The sequence below is a fragment of the Hylobates moloch genome, unplaced genomic scaffold (genome assembly GCF_009828535.3).
Source record: "Hylobates moloch isolate HMO894 unplaced genomic scaffold, HMol_V3 SCAFFOLD_1, whole genome shotgun sequence".
In the NCBI taxonomy this organism is placed as follows: Eukaryota; Metazoa; Chordata; class Mammalia; order Primates; family Hylobatidae; genus Hylobates; species Hylobates moloch.
The window spans coordinates 173,039,316-173,061,345 of record NW_026652276.1 but is presented as its reverse complement, the minus strand read 5'-3'; the positions used below and the strand labels follow the sequence as shown (position 1 = coordinate 173,061,345).

Genomic DNA, 22,030 nt, shown 5'->3' with positions numbered 1-22,030 from the left:
ACCTTCACAGCAACACTTATAAGGTCACTGTGATGTTAATTCCCATTTTACTGATAAGGAAATGAGCAAAGTTAAGTAACTTATACAAGGTCACACAATAGTAATTGGGGGAAAACCATGACTGGATCTAAACACTATAGGTTGGGTTTTGGTAACCCCACAACTGAAAGATACTTTGTGTCCCCCCTTGAAAGGGAAATGCCCCTATCTTGGCCCAGGCACTTCTTGGGTAATAACCAGACAATGACAAGCAGCTTCTAACTGTATCCCAAAGGGGGCTCTGACTGTTGTATATGGGAGAGACTGGAAATGGGAGACAGGAAAGGTAAGGGGAAGACTCAAAGCAGGGGTGATTTAACAGTGACGCTGATGAAGGTTAAGCTTCAAGAGCCCTCAATTACATGTAAATTCTGGGAAGTCGAACAGTTTTCTGGGTGGGAGGGAGGCAAGGCTGTAGTGAGGAAGCTCTTCCCTATAAGTGTTGATGATAAATTGCCTAAAAATGAAAGAGACCAGAATCTTTAAGCTTCCAGTATTTGGTTATGATTTTTTTTTTCATTTGAAGTAAATATCCACTTTTGTATCTAATTTCACATTCAAAAAATTTTTTTTTACTTTAAGTTGAATCCCTACAATTGTATAACCTTCAGGTCCCTCAAAACTTGGAGGATCCTCCCATCTTCACAATTTCATACCTTAATTATTCAAGACTCTCCACAATTTAGCCTAAATCTTTCTTCAAGTTTACCTGTTCAGTGGCTCTCGAATGATGGTTGGCATCAGAATCACCTCGGAATATTATAAAAATAAAAGGCCAAACCCTAGCCTACTTGAATAATCCAGGCTGGCTGTGTTTTTTACTAGCTCTTTAGGCCATTCTAATATTCACCGAAGCTTGAGAACCACCACTTCAGGTCAATGTTTTTCAACGTGGGATTCAAGGTCCACTGGCGGTCACGAGAATTTCCTGACTTCAGGGGGTCCTCAATCCTTTCTTTAATTCTTATGCTCAAATCCACAGACTCATTTTTACATGGCAATAAAAACTAATTAGTAGTAATCCACTGAGTTATTCAGGGCTACTCATTGATGTCCATAAACAAAACTTTGTACATTTACTGGAGTTTATTGTGGACACTTTCTGCTAAGAAGCCTGGCTGCAGTGCACCATCTGGCAGTATTTCCAAGCCCTAGTGCAAATGCACAGGAGAAGATAATGGATATTCCTGCAATAAATGAGGACACTGTGTTTTCAGTGCATTATCAATAATGTCGTGGGATGCTTACTGTCCTACGCACTCAGCATTCATTTTCAAATACTTCTGTGTCTGACCTTTTATACATCAAGGGACAAGAAGGCTAAAAACTATTTCCCAGTTTCCCTTGGTTCTGGAAGTAAGTCAGGGTCTATGGGAGATGCACAGTGTAAAATCTGGGAGGTAGACGCCAGCTCTCCTTCAGCAGCTGTGGTAAGCTAATGGCTTAACTCATCTTTGGCAGACAAAAATTTCTGCAACAGCCAGATTCTAGTCTCGTGTCTTTAAATTTGGAACAGCTGTGACATCGGCATAATTTTCTGCAGCTTCTTGGTTACAGAATCACAGCTGCAGTGCTGTGATTTGGAAGTCTGGGAGCAAGTAGCCTCCTTTTCTTTCACTCTTCCAGCCCTTCCAAAGATTTTGTAAGCATGTAATTCCCTTTATTAAATACTTATCTACTTGAAATACCTAGTGCGGTTTCTGTTTCCTACTCTGAACTGTAACTGATGCTGTCCATGTTTTATTATGTTCTGCTTGTGTTTATATACTTGCAGAATAATCATTAATTATTCCTTATTGTATCATTATTGTGCTGTACTGTATTGTTGTTTTCAACTCCAACATTTTGTTATCACCAAGTGTTTTTCCCACTGGAAAGTGACTATGAGTACATTAGTGGATGGTGACATTTTTAAATCTTTCCTACATGAGTTATCATCAGAAAAGTTTGAGAACCACTACTCAAACTAAACTCCCATTTCAGCCAAAGTGTCCTATTTGCTGCATTGGGAACAAATCGCTGATCACAGCTTGTATTTTCTCTTACATTGAATGTCATCCCTACTGTTCACCCATATGCAAATCTTTATCTCTTAAGAACTAGCTCTAGGCCTATCTTCTTTAACTCACAAAAGTATATACCCCATCTCCTCAGTTAAAGTATTTGAGAGCAGATATCATGCCCTACAATTCATTATAGCACAATCTTTAACACACCACTTAATAACTGTCTGTTGAGGGCCATAATCAGTGTCTGAGAGCTAACATTTCCTCCTCTAATTGCTTTGGCTGTCAGCAACGTCTTTATTTAGAGTCCTGTTTTTAAGCTCACCACAAAATTGAAGGACAAAATCAGAGTTCACAGAAAATATAAAGCAAGAGAGTAAAAGTAGGGAACAAGCTTGTAATGATTTAAGAGTAAACTGAATAAAGGCATAACTGTCTTTGAATACAATAACAAACATTTATGAGTAACAGTGACTGCTGTGAGGAAGTAAAAAGAGTCCTAGACTAAAGATTGAAAACCCTCTTTTCATTTGAGTCATTAAATGCTACTAGGGTCCATACACAGCGGGTGGGCATCCATCTGACTTGTACCAGCAGGCGTCCATTCTGATTGGTCAGTGTCCATGCTGTTCCCATTGTTAAGAATTTTAAATATCACTTCTCAGTACAACTCATTACATGCCTACATAATGAAAATGTCTTGCTGTTAGTTCTATTCCTTCCTAGTTTCTCTTCTTTCCTATCCCCCATCATAGTCATTTAAACTCACTACTCCCTGCCAGACACCTCTCTCATCCCCAGCAACTAAGACAAAAGAGCATACTTCCAGGTTCTTTATACATTTCTCAAATTTGTTGATTCTACTTTTTTTTTCCTTAGATGATGTTTCAATGCCTTCTCTCCATCAATGATTTTGTCTCATCCCCAACCATAAAAATGCTCAAGAGTTCACCCCCTAAACATTTTCCCTGGACTCTGCCTCCCCACTCAAGTGCTGTCCTTATTTGCCTTTCTTTTACTTTCCATCTTGTTGATAATCTATGCTCACTTACATCTCCATTTCTCCCCCTAACCATACTTCAGCCACCCTTAACTGTTTCCTACCATCACTACTTCACTAAGAATATTTTAAAATGTCAGAAATAGCCCATTCATTGCTAGATTCTATCATGTCTTCTCAGTCTCCTCCTTACCCAATCTCTCTATACCATCTGTCATTGCTGACCACCATCTTTGAAACAGTCTCTATCCTTGGCTTTCATCTCACTCCTCGCACCTGTCCTGTATCTTTCTGGCTACTTCCATTTTTGTTTGTTCTTCTCAAGTCAGCTGAAACCTAAGTACAGCAAGGGAGATGGGTGGTACAAAGGGTGCTTGCAAAGGAGGGTAGAGGGGTAGTGTTGAGGGGAGCCTGGAGAAGTTGGCTGGGACAGATGACACCACTTGGAGACCATATTTAAGCTGTCAGACTTTATCCAAGTGGGACTGTTGTTTAAAGGTTTGAAAAAACATGGCTTATAGTTGAGAATTAAATACATTCAGACATTTGGATGATGAAAACCTGAACTGAGCTAAATGTGAAAGTGTGCTCACCACTTTCCCTGCCAAGGGGTCGTAGAACCGCTCCAGGAGCTGGACCACTGTGCTCTTCCCACAGCCACTGCTGCCCACCAGGGCCAGTGTCTGGCCCTTCTTCACCTCCAGGCTCAGTCCCTGAAGCACTGGGATGTCCGATCGGGTGGGATAGTTGAATACAACTTCACTAAATGTGACATTTCCTTCCAATGTGTTCTGCAATGAGAAGAATAACAGTAAATTTGAATGCTGCAATACTGAAAATAAAGTGTATAGCTAACTCCCTTGATTACCAGGTGTCAGAAGATAATTAATTTGTGTTACAATTGGCTTCTCTTCAAACTGCTAGTATTTATTTTATTATTTATTTATTTTTTGTTTTTTTGAGACAGAGTCTCACTCTGTCACCCAGGCTGGAGTGCAGTGGCATGATCTCAGCTCACTGCAACCTCCACCCCCCAGGTTCAAGCAATTCTCGTACCTCAGCCTCCCAAGTAGCTGGAATTACAGGCATGTGCCACCACACCCAGCTAATCTTTTTTTTTAATTATTTTTATTTGAGATGGGGTTTCACCATATTGGCCAGGCTGGTCTCGAACTCCTGACCTCAAGTGATCCACCCACCTCGGCCTCCCAAAGTGCTGGGATTACAGGCATGAGCCACTGTGCTTGACCTCAGACTGCTAGAATTTAATAAATGAGATCTAAAAGAGTAAAAGCTTTCATAGCATGTATTGTTAAGACAATGTGAATATGCAATACAGCTACAATAACTCAAATCTGTTCCTCAGGAATACAGTAACTTGCATACAGTAAAATCTGGTAACCAGCCTGGGCAACATAATGAGACCCTGTCTCTACAAATAATTAAAAAATTAGCTGGGCATGATGGCACGTGCTTGTAGTCCCAGTTACTTGGGAGGCTGAGGCAGGAGGATCACTTGATCCCATAAGGTCAAGGCTGCAGTGAGCTATGATCATACTACTGCACTCCAGCCTGGATGACAGAGTAAGACTCTGTCTCTAAAAAAATTGTTTTTAAAAAATCTGATTAATAGGTTTTGCTTATAAAGTGAGCAGTATTCCTATTTCCCTATAACCTTTGCTATGTAAAAGTACTGAATGTTGATGTATATTATTAGCAGTTATTGAAAGGAATCTATGATCTAGGAAGTTTTATTTTATCATCAGCATATTTGAAAGTACAAATTTTATTAAGTTCCCACTTAAAATACTTTCATTCAGGAGTCAGGAGTAGATCAAACAGTTGAAACATCAAACTCACCGGCTTTAGGCCTTCCGTGCTATAGCTGTCAATCAAAGGGGATTTTTCAATGATCGTGATGATGTGGGCTGCTGATACTTTGGCTTTGGCATAGTCAGGAGCAAATGAACTGACCTGCCCCACGGCCATGGCACCAAAGACAACAGCTGAAAATACTCTGGAAAGCACAAACACAAAACATGTGCACAGCGTTACGATCACAATGCTAGAAAGCTGACACTCCTTTTTTTTTTTTTTTTTTTTTAAGGTGGGGTCTTCCTGTGTTGCCCAGGCTGGAGTGGAGTGCAGTAGTGCAATCAGAGCTCACTAAAGATATGATCTCCAGGGCTTAAGCGATCTTCCCACCTCAGCCTCTGTAGTAGCTGGGACTACAACTGTGCATGACCACACCAGCTAATCATTTTATTTTTTGTAGAGATGGGGGTCTCCCTACATTGCCCAGGCTGGTCTCGAACTACTGGGCTGAAGTAAACCTCCTCCTTCAGCCTCCAAAAGTGCTGGGATTATAGGTGTGAGCCACCATGGTTGGGCAAAAGTTTACACTTCTGTAACCAGAGAGCTTTGCCTCTAATAGTTATAAAACAGATGTTAAAAATAAAACAAACACATTTCCTTATAAGTTCATGTAAATGTGATGGATTGATTGAAAAATGGCCCATTTTTTTTCCACCTCTCTCTGTATCCTCATCTTCTTGCACTGTGACCTTTGCAGCACCCTTTGGATCTGGGCTGGCCTTGTGACTTGCTTTGGCCAACAGGATACGGTGGAAATCACTTTTGCCAGTTCCAAGCCTATGACTCAGGGAGCCTTATATGCTTTGTGAGCATGCATGCATGTGTTCTCTCTCTCTTTCTCTCTCTCTCTCTCTCTCTCAGAATTCTGCCACTGTCTCAAACCCAGGCTAGCCTGCTGGAGGATGAGGCACACATGGAGGAGAGCTGTGTGAACCCCAACCAACAAGCTACAGACACAACCCACTACAGACACATGAGTAAGTCCAGCTGAGATCCACTATGCCTAATCCAGATCAGTAGAACCTCACAGCTAACCCACAGGTTTGTGGGCAAAAATATGTAAGTCTCTGAGGTTTAGTGGCTGGTTGTTACACAGCATTATTGTGGTGATCAACAATGGATACAGTCAGTGATGTTGGAATTACATCAGATTCTTAAAAACCTATGAATTGTGCAACAAAAAGAAAGTTTCTTACAGAATCAGATATCATGTTGCTCCTAAGATGCATTGACGTTCTTATCTATGACATGGGAATCATAAAGTTAAACTTTATGATTAATCATAAACATAAAGTTAAACTTTATGATTAATCATAAACATAAAGTTAAACTTTATGATTAATCATAAACATAAAGTTAAACTTTATGATTAATCATAAACAAAGTTGGGAAGGACCTTACAGGTATCAAGTCCAGCTCTCCATGTTCGTGCCTGGACACCTCCCCTAAATTGGCTTCCATCCTCTGTTTTTGGAAGTAGCATGTTTGATTGTCTATTGTTAAACAGTTCTTTTTCAAACTGAAGAAAAAATTTACTTCCTTTTACATAAGACAGGCCTACAAGTCTTGAAATATTGCTAAAAACTCCTTTGCTTCTTTGATAACTCCTTTCACTGCCCTTCTCTAGACACATTTATTAATGTGCTTTTTTTAAACAGCAAGCCTGGAACAGACATAATACTTGGGAACCCTCCCAGAATACAGGGAATTCATCACTTTCTTTCCTCTGGACTCTATGCCTATGTTTATGTAGCATATTGTGTCACTAGTTTTTGTTTGTTTGTTTGTTTAACTAGCACTAAATAAAATACACCAATAGTTAATCTTGGACTTGTGATCATTTAAACCTATGGGACCTTTTTCTAATGCACTGCTCTTCAGACAGGTCTTCCTTTTCCTTAACTTGGAAGGTTGATTTTGCAAACCTAAATGCCCCAATATCAGCAACTTCCATCAATTCAATTTTTTGGAGTAAAGCAATGTATCAAATAATTATCTACTCAAAGTCCCAATGCCAGTGATACTTGGTTTTGATCTCTAGGTCATAATCATAAATAGCACCTGCATATCATTTGTCCAATGTACATCTTTAATGGAAATTTAGATGTCTTTTTGGGGGTCATCCTGAGCAAACTGTAATGCATGAACAACTCAGTGTTTAAAAAGGACAGAAATACTATACTAACACATTCCACTGCCAGGCTTATATGATTCTGGTTTAAATGTAAAACTATATTGCTACTAATTATGTTATGCTATCAAGAGGCAAAATCTTACCCACCTCCAAATCTAGAAGCTCAGAAAGATTACACATACTTTTGACCACCAAACAGCATATTTGGGTACTTTTGTAGTATAATTGCTTCAGGCTTATCTTCCTCTAACCGAGGTACAATTATCTATATTCAGAACAATGTAGCAGAAAAATCCCAATATAACTTTTCCTTTGTCATTTCTCAATTCATTTGGCTCTTACCTTCCAACTCCTCTCTTATCAAGGGAAAGTAAACCTATCCTGGAATCGCCAAAGGCTTGCAGAATTTAGTACAACACATCTGTACTTTACTTGCTCTGTAAGAAAGTCCTTTAAAAGGAGCCAGTCAGACTCCTTGCTCAGGGCTAGGCTTCTTCCCAAATGCCAAGGCCTTCTCAAAATCTCCGAATGGAATCACTCCACTCAGTCACAGATTTGGAAAGGTCAGCTATGGGTGAGCCAGCAATGGGGAAAGAAGTTAGTGCTCCTCCAAATGAAAGGGGGTGCTTCAATGGTGGCACATGAAGACTCAGAGGCAAAAATGCCACTTTAGGAATCACCAGAATCTCTTCATGAGGCTTCACAGTAGGGTTTCCTATCTAGACATGAAGCATGTTCATCCCAGTTTTATTTTTAGAATTTAACTAAATAATAGCCTAATACTTACAACAGAACATCCTCAAAGCTCATGAGTCTATGTGCCACCAAGTAGGCTCCAAACCGGAAACATCCAGCATAGGAAAAATACATCATTGCCTGGGTGAAGGAAAACGTAATTCCAAAGATGTGTGCTTTCCTCAAAGAGTTTCTGAAAAAGAAGACATTTGAAAACTCATTCCACTTTCATTTCTCATTCCTTAAAATGTAACTTTTGATAGGTTGGCAGTAGGGCACAGAGGCATGACCAACAAAAATGGGTTTTGTTTCCAAAGAACTAAGTTTGATCCTCACTTTATACTTAATAGTTGTGCAAATTTGGGAAACTGCCTAACCTCTGAGACTCAGTGTCTTTATCTTTAATGTAGAATTAACTACACCTTGAAGTGTTGATGTAAAGCGAAAATAATCCAATGACTGTGAAGAGCCGGTTAGGGATCAATAAGTAAAAGTTATCTCCCTTTCCCCCCACTTTTGGATACACAACATGGAAGTACTCTATGTAAATATTCATTCCACACACATTTACCCAACACCTACAAGGTGCAGGGGCCATGATGGGTTGACATAGAGGAAACAGGCATATTCTTGACTTAGGAGACCTGATTGAGTTGAATTACTATTTATGCATTGGAGGTGCCTTATGAATAATCTGTTATAGGAAGAAAGGAGAAGCACTAAATTTTTGGGGGGTCTTAGAGAAGGCTTTAAAAAGGGGTTGACATTCTAGAATCATGATATGGATCCAGCTCAGTGATATGGAGGTGTGGGTGGGGGCAGGTTAGCAAGTGGGCAGCCCTGGGCTTCCAACCCCTCCTGCCACCAGATCAACTCTGCTTTTATCTTCATCACATATGAAGATTTCAAATAAATTTTGTTTTTAGGCAAAAAGGCTCTACTATCATTTTTTAAAAATAAAAGCTTAAAAATCCATCAATAAGGTCCAGCTCTCTCCTTTTATTATAAGAAACAGACTCAGAAAGTTTGGGCTTGCTTATGTTCACACCACTTATTAGAGCCCTCACTGGGATGACTGTGTTAAAGGAAGAAGGTCTGCACTGGAGAAGGGGTAAAAGGCAGAAAGACAGGTAAACCCAGGAAGCACCATCCTTTCTGTGTCCTACAGGTACCTCAAATTTCAGGTTCCATACATAACTCATTTTCAACTAGAGCAAATTGTAGGGTCATATCCTACCTGGACATCAGATAGTCATTCTCAGCATCATGTCTCCCTCCCTTCTCATCAGTGACCCATTCTTACAGGTTCTACCTCAGAGATGTCCCTGCCTTAGTTCAGGGTCTTGTAATTTCTCTCCTGCATAATTACAACTGTTTCTCAATGGGTTACCTTCAAGTACTTTCTCCACTTGCTCCCTACCTTCTAGCCAAAGTAATCCCTCTGAAAACAAATATGATGATTGAAAAATTATTCACACTCCCCTCCCACTCTTCAGCTGTTATTACCTGTATGGTACCTGCAAACTCTGAGCATACGTATGTTCAAACTTCTGCTCCTGAGTCAAAGAAACAACGGTTCGGAAGTTTTCTATTGCCTCAGTAGCGATCTGTAACAGACAGCACCGATCACCAAGAGGCACAAGGGTAAACAGTGGTGATTAATTTGAATTCTATAAAACAGACTAATGAAAATAATTTTATGATTACATATTTATTATTATGTATGAGAATTTTCTCTGTAGAAAAAGATACTAAGTAATTTATCAAACTGAGTTATGGATCTGGAAGGAAGATTGACTAATTCAAACTTCTCCTTTGCAGAAAGAGAATCTAAAACTTAAATGGATTAAGGCATTGCTTAAAGCCACATAGCTTTACGTGGCTTCGCGAAATTAACCAGAGAACTCACAGTACGTCTATTGCAGTGCTCTTTCTTCTATGATGATGACATTTCAAGTTCACAGTTATTTTACACATATATTTTTAAAATGTGATGTTTATATTTTTCTCTTTATCATTGCCATTTGTGACTATTGAAGAATGTTTGGAAAATAGTGAAAGAATGAAGGCAATAAAAAGTAAATTTTAGATACGTTCGAAGGCTTACTCCTTTCTACCTGTGGACGCCGCCGAGGAAGCATCCTTAAAGTCTCTCTTTCCCCTGCCATCATGTCTAAGTCAGAGTCTCCTAATGAGCCCAAACAGCTGAGGAAGTTCTTCATTGGAGGTTGAGCTCTTCATTGGTTGACCAATGAGAGACTGAGAAGCCATTCTGAGCAATGGGGAATGCTCATGGATTGTGTGGTAATGAGAGATCCAAATACCAAGCGCTCAAGGGACTTTGGGTTTGTCACATATGCCACTGTGGAGGAGGTGTATGCAGCCATGAATGCAAGGCCATACAAGGTGGATGGAAGAGTTGTGGAACCAAAGAGAGCTATCTCAAGAGAAGATTCTCAAAGACCAGATGCCCACCCAACTGTGAAAAAGATATTTGTTGGTGGCATTAAAGAAGACACTGAAGAACATCACCTAGGAAATTATTTTGAATAGTATGGAAAAGTTGAAGTGATTGAAATCATGACTGACCAAGGCAGTGGCAAGAAAAGGGGCTTTGCTTTTGTAACTTTTGACGACCATGACTCCGTGGATAAGACTGTCACTGAGAAATACCCATACTGTGAATGGCCACATCTGTGAAGTTAGGAAAGCCCTGTCAAAGCAAGAGATGGTGAGTGCTTCATCCAGCCAAAGAGGCCGAAGTGGCTCTGGGAACTTTGGTGGTGGTCATGGAGGTGGTTTTGGTGGGAATGACAACTTTGGTCGTGGAGGAAACTTCAGCGGTCATGGTGGCTTTGGTGGCAGCTGTGGTGGTGGTGGATATAGTGGCAGTGGGGATGGCTATAATGGATTTGGTAATGATGGAAGCAATTTTGGAGGTGGCGAAAGCTACAGTGATTTTGGCAATTACAACAATTAGTCTTTACATTTTGGACCCATGAAGGGAGGAAACTTCGGAGACAGAAGCTCTGGCCCCTATGCTGGTAGAGGCCAGTACTTTGCCAAACCATGAAACCAAGGTGGCTATGACAGTTCCAGTAGCAGCAGTAGCTACAGCAGTGGCAGAAGATTTTAAATTACTGCCAGGAAACAAAGCTTAGCAGGAGATAAGAGCCAGAGAAGTGACAGGGAAGCTACAGTTTACAACAGATTTGTGAACTCAGACAAGCACAGTGGTGGCAGGGCCTAGCTGCTACAAGAAGACGTGTTTTCGACAAATACTCATGTGTATGGGTAAAAGCTCGAGGACTATATTTGTGACTAATTGTATAACAGGTTATTTTAGTTTCTGTTCTGTGGAAAGTGTAAAGCATTACAACAAAAGGTTTTAATGTAGATTTTTTTTTGCACCCATGCTGTTGATTGTTAAATGTAATAGTCTGATCATGATGCTGAATAAATGTGTCCTTTTTTTAAAAAAAATAAAAAGGTATATTTTACACATTTCCATATTGTTTTTTTCCTAAGTGCATAAATATATTTAACAAGATTGGAATGAAACTCTGTATTTAGCTCTATATCATTATTTTTTACCTTCATTTCAAAAGCATTTTTCAAGTTCATTAAATACACATTAATAATGAGATGTGTAATGAGTCCTTTAATATCATAACCAATTAAGTATTCCTTTATTGTTGAGCCAGGTTTTCCATTCTTTTTATTAAAAATAATGGTGAGATAAACATCTTTGTACCTAAACATTTGTCCATATTGAATTGGTTTATTAGGAAAATTTCTTAAGGTGAAATTAATAGGTCAAAGAAAACTAACTTTTTTTTTTAGAGACGGGGTCTTGCTCTGTTACCCAGGCTGGAGTGCAGTGGCTATTCACAGGTGTGATCATCATAGCTCACTGCAGCCTCACACACCTGGGTAAGCAATCCTCCTGCCTCAGTCTGCCAAGTAGCTAGGACTACAAGCACGTGGCACTACACCTGGCTTGAATTAAATTTTTTAATTCTTTAAGGAATGTGGCACATACTATCAATCTGTTTTCCAGAAAGTTTTGGGCTGGGTATGGTGGCTCATGCCTGTAATCCCAGCATTTTTGGAGATGGAGGCACGTGGATCATTTGAAGTAAGGAGTTTGAGACCAGCCACCGTCAACATGGTGAAATCCCATCTCCACTAAAAATACAAAATTAGCTGGGCATGGTGGCACATGCCTTAATCCCAGGCTGCTGGGAGGCAGAGGAAGCGCTTGAACCTGCGAGACGGAGGTTGCAGTGAGTCAAGATGGCGTCACTGCACTCTAGCCTGGGCAACAGAGTGAGACTCCATCTTAAAAAGAAAGTTTCCATCATTCAATTACGTTGTAATTGAATGTTACTTCCAACAAGGCAATTTGATTAGGAAACATGCATCCTTCATCACCTCTGGAGTCTGAGTAAAGGGATATGGAAAAAGCAAAGAACACCAGTGTACAAGATGAGATTTCAGCCTACATCAGCCGCACCACCTTGAACCAACATGCTGTCTCATTTTCCTCATTTGCAAAATAAGGAGGATGGACTAGAGGGTCTCTAAAGTCCCTTCTAATGCTATGATTCTAAGAGAAATAATTTCCAGAATTATAGGTCACCAAGAGAAATGACTCTTTATTGTTTAAGATGTTCTTCCTCTCTTTGGCCTCTGCACTGGTCAGAACAGATTCTAATAAAGACACATTTAATTTAGAGTGTTTTAAAGCTTAAAATCATAAATGTGAAATTCCACTTATTCTTCACTGAATCTTACATAAATTACCTAACTTCAAACATAACAGCAAGCATTTCATAAGACATTAAGTCAGTTTTGAAGACTAATATCAAAAGCTATTAGAAGTAAAAAAAATTAGTAACATTCTTAGAAACAAAAACTTATTTAAAAATAAAATTTAAAATATTATTCTTACACTGACAGGCCAAGAAGATTGAATTATGTTTACCATAAGATACTTAGAAAGTTAGGAAAATGTCAGGTTTGTTTTAAAATATTGTATAAACTTCTTTTACACATTATAAAAATGATATATAGTCATTTTAGAAAATTGTAAAAGTGCAGAAAGCAAAAGGTGAGGAGAAAAAATTCACCTTCAAATTCCCAAAGACAATCCTTTTGTCAGACACATTAGAGCCATCATTCTCAGCAAACTATCGCAAGGACAAAAAACCAAACACCGCATGTTCTCACTCATAGGTGGGAACTGAACAATGAGAACACATGGACACAGGAAGGGGAACATCACACACCGGGGACTGTTGTGGCATGGGGGGAGTGGGGAGGGATAGCATTAGGAGATATACCTAACGTTAAATGACGAGTTGGTGGGTGCAGCACACCAACATGGCACATGGATACATATGTAACTAACCTGCACGTTGTGCACATGTATCCTAAAACTTAAAGTATAATAAAAATACAAAAATAAAAATAAATAAAAGCTGAAGTTTCACAAGCAAAAATACATATATATATTTCTAATTATCAGAATTCTAACAAACAGGTTTTCTAGATTAGTAAGAAAATTCAACAGACTATAACAATGTCTGCTGAAAAACAGATTTTACTGTATATTTCAGTGTAATGGTTTTAAGAAATATTTTCTGTGCACCATTTTCTAAGGCAGGAGTGTCTTGTCTGAGATTGGTTTGTAAATGTCATTGCTTTTCAGTGTGTATATAGCCCAATAAAAGTGGAAGTTTGAGTCACGGACCTAAAAGTGGTGAGTAAAACAGTATAATAACTTCAGGACTGTCTTCATCTTGACGCACAATGAAGCAATTAGGAAAAGGCTTAATTAGCACCCCGCATCCTCACAGCTTCGTTTATTCCAAGAGTTTTAAATGGAGACTCAGTAATCTCCATCAGGAGAGAGAACTTCTAATCCAAGAACAAATAGCATCGAGTTTCCCTCAGAAACTGTTGTGTACTAAATAATTTTGAAGAAATAAAAATGTATGTTTCTAGAAAGAAAAAACAGCCTCCTGACATTATTCTTCCTACCCTCAAATAAACAAGTTTATGGCTTTTATTTCTGAAAAGGAAAAAAGCATCTACAATGGAGCCTTGGATAACATGGGGGTTAGGGAGACTGACCCCTCATGCAGTTGAAAATTCGCATATAACTTCTGACTCCCCGGAAACTTAACTACTAATAGCCTGCTGTCAACCAGAAGTCTTACCAATAACATAACAGTCAATTAACATGTATTTTGTATGTTATATGTAATATATATTTGTATTTTTATAATAAAGTAAGCTAGAGGGAAGAAAATGTTATTAAGAAAATCGCAAGGAAGAGAAAATATATTTACTATTCATTAAGCGGAAGTGGATCGTTTAAAGGTCTTTATCTTCATCATCTTTATATTGAATAGGCTAAGGAAAAGGAGGAAGGAGAGGGATTGGTCTTGCTGTCTCAGGGATGGCAGAGGGGAAGAGGCAGAGGAAGTGGAAGGGGAGGTGGGAAAGGCAGGCACATCTGGTGTAACTGACATGCATTGTGGCCTCTGACTTTTTGCTTTTTCATTTCTCTAAAAATGTTTCGCTATGGTACCAATCCTTCCTCCACTGTTTGCTTCAGTTTCAGTGCCTGTATCACAGAAGGGTCCATGTCATAAAAGAAGTTAAAAGTAGTCCTGAATAACTGAAACTCTTTTGCCAGATTGTGTAAAGTTAGTTTTCTGGCACTGCTTCTCCTATATCTTCTTCTGCATTGTTTGGCAGTGGTTTGGAAACACTCATCTTTATCAAGTCATCTTCTGTTAATTCCTCTGGTGTGATGTTTATTTGCTCTTGAATTTCTCCAAAATCTATACCTTGAAAGCCTTCACCCACCACCTTTTTCTTTTTTCATATCTCCTATTTCTTCTTGTGGTTTCCTTGATTGGCTCTGTCATAAATCCTGTGAAATCATGTACATCTAGACACAGTTTTCTCCAGCAGAAATTTATCGTTTTAGGATTGCAGACTTGCATGATGTTCTTCTCTATGTGGCTCTCTACCATAGCATTAACAATCCTTTCTGTAGAGTACCATGTGCTTTGTGATGAGACTTAAAAATCCTTATGAGTGGCGAGGCACAGTGGCTCACACCTATAATCCTAGCACTTTGGGAGACTAAGGCAGGAGGATTGCTTGAGCTCAGGACTTCGAGACCAGCCCAGGCAACACAGTGAGACCTCATGTATACAAAAAATTTATTAAAAAAAAAAGATTCTTATAACCCCCTCATCTAAAGGCTGAATTAGAGACATGTTTGGGAGGCAAGCAGACCACTTCAATACCTTTGATGTTAAACTCATGGGTTCCGGGTGGCCAGGAGCATTGTCTAATATCAAAAGAACTTTAAAAGGCAGTCCGTTACTGTCTAGGTACTTTCTGACATCAAGAACAAAGCATCAATGTAACCAATCCAGAAAAAGTGGTCTCATTGTCCACACCTTCTTGTCGTACAAGCAAAATACTGGCAGCTGAGGCTTATCTTTTCCCTTCAAGGATCAGGGATGAGCAGCTTTACACATAAGAGCATATCTATAGATATGGACTCATCCTGAACCGGATTGCATTTACACAAAACAGTAGAGTTAGCCTATTCCTTTCTGACATAAATCCTTGGACTTGCTTCTCTTCCTTATTAATAAAAGTCCTTTGTGGCATTTTTTTTTTCTAAAATAGGGCACTTTCAACTGCATTAAGAACCTTTTCAGGCAGATATCCTTTCTTCTCAATGATTTTTTTTTAATAGCATCTAGGAACATTTCTGCTGCCTCTTGATTGGCAGAAGCTGCTTATCCTGCTATCTTGACATTTTTTTAAAGCCAAATATCTTTCTAAAATTATCAAACCATCCTTTGCTGGCATTAAATTATCCAGCTCTAGATCCTTCATCTTACTTTTAATTTGAATTGACTTTGCTTTTCCTCTAATCATATTACAGTCTATAGGTATGCCTTTCTTACAGAAATCCTGCACCCATGTAAAAGCTGCATTTTCAATATGAGATAAAAGTATTGTAAAAAAAGTGCAAGGTTTTTGCACCTGCTGTTGTAGCTGCAGTGATGGCTTTTACGAATTTTGTTTTTGTTTTTTTTGGTTTTCTTTTACAATGGTTCTTATGCTAGATTCATTTATCTTGAAATGGCAGGCAACTAACTGCAGCTGCAGACCTCACATCTATAGTATATATCAAGCAGTTCAACTTTTTCCTGTAATGTCATGACTTTTCTCTGCTTGTTGGGAGCACTTCCAGCAACACTAGTGTCACTTGATGTGGGTTCCCTGGTGTTATTTAATGTTTATGATATTGCACTAAACATGATTTTTAAAATATGCAAGAATCATGAGAGATCACTTTTTATTGCAATATGCAATTTACTGGAGAGATGAACTGCTCCTGCTGAGATGATTAGTGTCACTGCATTTTAAGCAGATACAACACTTGAGCTGTACTGCAGTAGCAACAGGAAGTGGCTACAAAATTACTGGGGTAGTACAGTACATACTATGGTTTTATTTTATGATTTAACACTATGTATTAGTCTGTTCTCATGCTGTTAATAAAGACATGCCCAAGATTGGGTAATTTATGAAGGAAACAGGTTTAATGGACTCACAGTTCCACATAGCTGGGGAGGCCTCACAATCATGGTGGAAGATGAAGGAAGAGCAGAGGGACATCTCACATGGCAGCAGGCAAGACAGCATATGCAGGGGAACTCCCCTTGATAAAATCACCAGATCTCATGAAACTTATTCACTATCATGAGAATAGCATGGGAAAAACCCACTCCCATGATTCAATTACCTCCCACTGGGTGCCTCTCATAACATGTGAAGATTATTACCATTCAAGGTGAGATTTGGATGAGGACACAGAGCCAAAACATGTCACACTGTATCTTTACAGTTGTTGACATGTGTCTTGACTGTGAATGGTGCCTTATATGGTCTGTAAGTGTTTGTGTGCATAAAATTTGATCACTTTTAACTTTTTTTATAATAGGTTTGTGTATATCTTATGGTAGTAAATAATAAGACTAGTAACTACATATATTTTATGCATTTATAACATACTCAACTTTTTCTTAATTTTTTGATATTTCTAGGCTACATGGCTTATGAGTTTTTTCAAATTGTTGCAAATCTTCAAAAAATTTTCCAACACATTTATTGAAAAAAACCTACATATAAGTGGACCCACTCAGTTCAAACCCGTGCTGTTCAAGGGTCACCTGTATTTTATAAAAATGCTCACTAGTCCACAATAATGTGCTGAAAAACTGCAGAGCACAGATCACAGGCAGGGTAGAGGTTATGAGCAGATTTTGACATCATGCAGTCAGAGTAAGTGTGGGCTCTAATGTCACATACACCATTAATCAATAAACAAACGGTACACCATTAACCAATAAACAACGAAATAGGAAAGAAACATCAAGGGCCGCGAAGTATCATGAATTAATTCAGGTGTCAGGAATGGCCTCTCTGAAGAGGTAATAATTTTGGGATATGAATAATGTAAAATCAGCCAAGAGAAGATCAGAGGCAATCAGCTTAAAACATTCCAGGAATTGCAAGAATGCCCACTTGGCCAGGGCACACAGGCATAAGAGACTGTGATGCCAGATAAGGCCATAAAGGTCATCAGGAGTTAGATCATACAGAGTTTGATAATCCATGATAAAAGATTAGATTTTGTTCCAAATACGATCCGAAGCCATTTGGGAGTTTTAAGTAAGGGTTGGCATTATCAGATTTTTATTTATGAGAGATCAGAATGACTTCTGTAAGAATGTAGAATATAGTTGGACAAGAATGGAAGGAGTTGAAGCAGGGAGATTGGTTAGGAGGCTGTTGCTGTGTGACTGTGAGCAAGTTACTTGATCTCTCTGAATCTTGGATTTCATTATCTATCCAACAGGGATAATTCAACAGGGTTATTGAGAGCATTAAATTAGATCATGTATTTAGAGCTGTTAGTATGATACTTGTTATATAAGAAGTACTAAATAGCAGCTTGAGAATTGTGATCAGGTGGAAGTTGATTTTCAATATTATGTGGACTGGTTGGTGCAGATCCACTACTTTCCCTACCTACTTCTGTCCCTCTCATGAGCCACTCCTGAATTAGAAAATGTATCACATCCCTGACCTTTACTCAGAAAATCTGCCATATCCACACATAATTCATTTCCATCTGCTCCCCTTCCTTTGGCCCCTCTGACAGGACTCCAAGAGTCTTAAATCTCATGTGTCACTTCAAAGGTGCTAACCTGTGGTTTGCATGAATTGGCTTAGGATCAGATTGGATCATCTTCTTCCTAAAAGCAATCTAAGACTCCCTTCTGGGACATTTCAAATACCTCATTAAATAATGACAGTGTTAACTAGAATGCTTTCTCCTTTTTTTATATTTTGTCCTAGATTTTTCCATCTTCTGAGGGGAAGAGTCAACACCATGGGGGAGACCCCCAAAGTACAGTATTAAATGAAGTCATTGGCACAGAATGTATTCCCTGGCAGGGGCCAACATTACTTGAGCCAGACCACAATAGACCCCTGTGGGTCAGCACCATCCTGATGTACCTCCAGAAATAGGCCTCTGGGAGCCTGATAGGATGCCTCGCATGAGGTTTGTCCCCTACAGACACTGGCTGGGGAGGCACTACAGCTGGCCCAAAAGATTTTCCAGAGGGAACCCCCCAAAAATTGGATAAAGAGTCTGAAGAGATAGCAGAGGTAAAGGACAAAGCATTAGTGGCAATGACCAACATCTGGGGCCTTCTTCATCATTCACTTGGTAAGGTAGCTGGGCCTACTGACAACCAGAGCCACTCTGATCTGTGTGAGTCCCTGCCCTAACTCCTGGGAACCTCAGAATGTTCATCACACATATATCCCTGTCCTAAATGTTAGTTATGGCAGTCAGCCCTGCTCTGACCTCTCATTTCCACTATGATACAGATCATGTGATATCAGACTGCATTCTGCCATCAGAGGAACTCTTCGTTTTATAACAGAAAGAGAAACAACTTTGGAGCACAACTGTCTGAGTTTGAATCCCAGCTCCAAGACCTGTCAGCTCTAAAGTCCAGAGCCATGACCTGCCTGTGCCTCAGCCCCACCAGAAAAAATGAGATAATAGACCCCATATGGTTGCTATAAGGAATAAGACATTTGCCAGGAAACACAGTAAATGCCACATAAGCATTTGTTAAATAATGGGAAAAAACAGACAAGCATGCAGGGAAAAAAAAAAGAAGTAAAAAATGGGTAAAGATAAACAGAAATAGGATGAAGGGAGGAGCATGATAAAAAAAAGAAAGAGTGGTAGTAATATAAAACAGATATAATAAATACCCCTAGCGTTCTTCCATATTTATTCTCCCCCCTCACATGTACAAATAAAGTGGGCTTACTTTCCTCAATAAAGGAATGGATTTAAGCTTGAAAGAAAAGAGAGAAAAGAAGGAAGAAGGGAAGGAAGGAAAAAAGGAAAGAAGGAAGGAAGGAAGGAAGGAGTGGAGAAAGAGTGAAAGTGAGAGAAAAGAAAGAAGAAAATAAGGGAAGGAGGAAAGTGGGGAGGAAGGAAGAACAGTGTGAAGACAATGGCCTGAAAACTGAAAAAGTCTGTTAAAGTTAATTATCAGTTTTTGAGTCCAAGAACTGGCTTTGCTACTTTCTGTAAGTTTCTAATTTACTGAATAAGCATAAAAAAGATTGCTTTGAGGAATGGTTATAAACACATTCTTAGAGCATAGTAAGCAGTAGGGAGTAACAAAACAACACTGATTAGAATACTTTACTCTACTTCAGTAATCAATCATATTTAGTTTGACTCACCTTCCCAGCACCTTCTAGTTCTTTCTTATCTTTCAGTGCTTGTCCAGATAACATTTTCATTTCAACAACTCCTGCTATTGCAATGATGGGTACAATTGCTAAGAGTAACAGTGTTAGTTGCCAACCATAGATGAAGGATATAATTATTCCTGTCCCAAGATTTGCTATATTCTGGGTAATTACAGCAAGCCTGGAACCTATAGCCTGCAAAACAAAACAAATTAGAGAAACTTTAAAAATATTATCTTCACAACTCATGCTTCTATTTTCTGAAAACTCACCTTCATGAGACTATATTCATTATTTTCTCAGTAATGAACCAAAAAGTAAAGGTCTACTTATAAGTTTATTGAGTTTCTACAGTAAGAATTTCCATGACTTCAGAATGCTGAAAGTAGACTATCAACAATCTAGAGTTCAATTACATATTGCTATCTCTTCGGATCTTTTAACCAAGAAAACTTCATTAATCACAGCAACATTACTAAAGCAATATCTGCAAATCAGCAAGATAAAGGAGTCTGACAAACTAGGAATGATGGAAATTTCCAATGTTAGGTATATAATTACTTGTAATTTAAGCCTAACATTTGCCATTAATAATATTCAAATATATCTGGGTCTGTTTGAGATATAATGTTTAATTTGGAAAAAATACAGAGTTGAAAATTATGGAATTTAATTTAAGATAGTAAGCGGGCATTATTATCTTCCCCTTGAATTCCAGAGGGAGTCTGAAGCATGACTTTCACTAGTGTGCGCTGATTTCCAGCTCTAAAGCCAGAAGTCAAACTACAAAGTGAATTTAATCCACCACTGTATAATGTCCAACTGTAAACCAGATTTCCAACTCTGAAACCAAAAGTCAAGCTACAAAGTCAGTTTAGTCCATCAATCTATAATTTAGTCCAGCACATCTCCTCTACCCTGGAAATATTCTGTGCCCTCAAGCCATTCCAAATGCCTGCTCTGGCCCCAGACCTGCTTTTTCTGAATAGGGGCTGGGTAAAATAAGGCTGAGACCTACTGGGCTACATTCCCAGGAGGTTAGGCATTCTAAGTCACAGGATGTGACAGGAGGTCAGCACAAGATACAGGTCGCTAAGACCTTGCTGATAAAACAAGCTGTGGTAAAGAAGCCAACCAAATCTTACCAAAATCAAGATGGTGACAAAAGTGACCTCTGGTTGTTCTCACTGCTCATTATACACTGATTATAATGTATTAGCATGCTCAGAGACACACCAGCGCCATGACAATTTACAAATGCCATGGCAACATTACCCTATATGGTCTAAAAAGGGGAGGAACCCTCAGTTCTGGGAAGAGCCCACCCCTTTTCCTAGGAAACTCATGAATAATCCACCCCTTGTTTAGCATGTAATCAAGAAGTAACAATAAGTATAAGCAGCTGAGCATCCCATGCTGCTGTTCTGCCTAGGAAGTAGCCATTCTTTATTTTTTCACTTTCTTAATAAACTTGCTTTCACTTTACTCTGTGGATTCACCTTGAATTCTTCCTTGCACAAGATCCAAGAACCCTCTTTCAGGTTCTGCATCGGGACCCCTTTCTAGTAACAATAGAATCCTTTATAATTCCTTACATTAATCCCTACAAAATCATTTAACACCTGTCTGATATAAACACCAGACTAGTACTTAGGAAAAGAGTGCTATAACTATCAGGAGCCTTTAAATACATTAAATTCCTTACCATGGAGCTGCACCAGGGCTGAAAGAGGTATCATAAATAATAGAACACCTACATATTTAGTTGATGCAATCATTGAGCTTATATTAAAGGGATGATTTGCCAAATTTGGGATAAATCAGACTGGAATGGTTTTCAAAGCCAGCTCTCTGCTTTTCACATCTTTAGTTTGAAGGTCAAAGGATGCAAGCTGGAGAATGGCTGTGGCACAGGGATGATATAAGTTGCTCCTGTTCTCAGTATCTACAAGTTCTACTCAGAGCTCATTTCCCACTGCAGCTACTGACTTATGTGCTTGTGAGAGAAGCTCTTAGAATATCACCTAGAATCACTTCTAGGCGTCAGTTCATGGCAGAGGAATTACCTGGCTATTTAAACTTTCAGACATATAAATGTGCAGCTTTGGATAGTAGTGAAGGGCCACAGAAATAAATAAGATGGATCAAAGATGGCAAATTCTTTAATATACCAAAAAGAGTAACTAAGAAGTCTAAGACCTTAAACTGCAAGGAGATTTAACCCCTCGGCTTCATTTGATTTAGCACTTCAGGCATTACACTGATTACTATTCCTTTATTCTAAAGATTAACACTCACTGTCCTACATCTATTCCTACAGAGTAGGAGTCTATAGAAATATGAGGA

General features: G+C 38.9%; 1 protein-coding gene and 1 pseudogene across 2 annotated transcripts in view; one reads left to right on the top strand and one right to left on the bottom strand.

Annotated features, from left to right (window-relative positions):
• Positions 1–22,030, bottom strand: part of ABCB1 (ATP binding cassette subfamily B member 1) — a 217,537-nt gene that overhangs the window by 10,288 nt on the left and 185,219 nt on the right. For both annotated transcript variants that reach the window (XM_032761171.2, XM_032761172.2), the window contains 5 exons: positions 19,676–19,879; positions 9,296–9,396; positions 7,842–7,982; positions 4,906–5,062; positions 3,639–3,836 (listed from right to left, as the gene is read on the bottom strand). In XM_032761171.2, coding sequence (XP_032617062.1) covers positions 3,639–3,836; positions 4,906–5,062; positions 7,842–7,982; positions 9,296–9,396; positions 19,676–19,879 — 801 coding nt within the window. The remainder of the gene's footprint in view (positions 1–3,638; positions 3,837–4,905; positions 5,063–7,841; positions 7,983–9,295; positions 9,397–19,675; positions 19,880–22,030) is intronic.
• LOC116814144 (heterogeneous nuclear ribonucleoprotein A1-like 3) lies at positions 9,959–10,925 on the top strand (annotated as a pseudogene).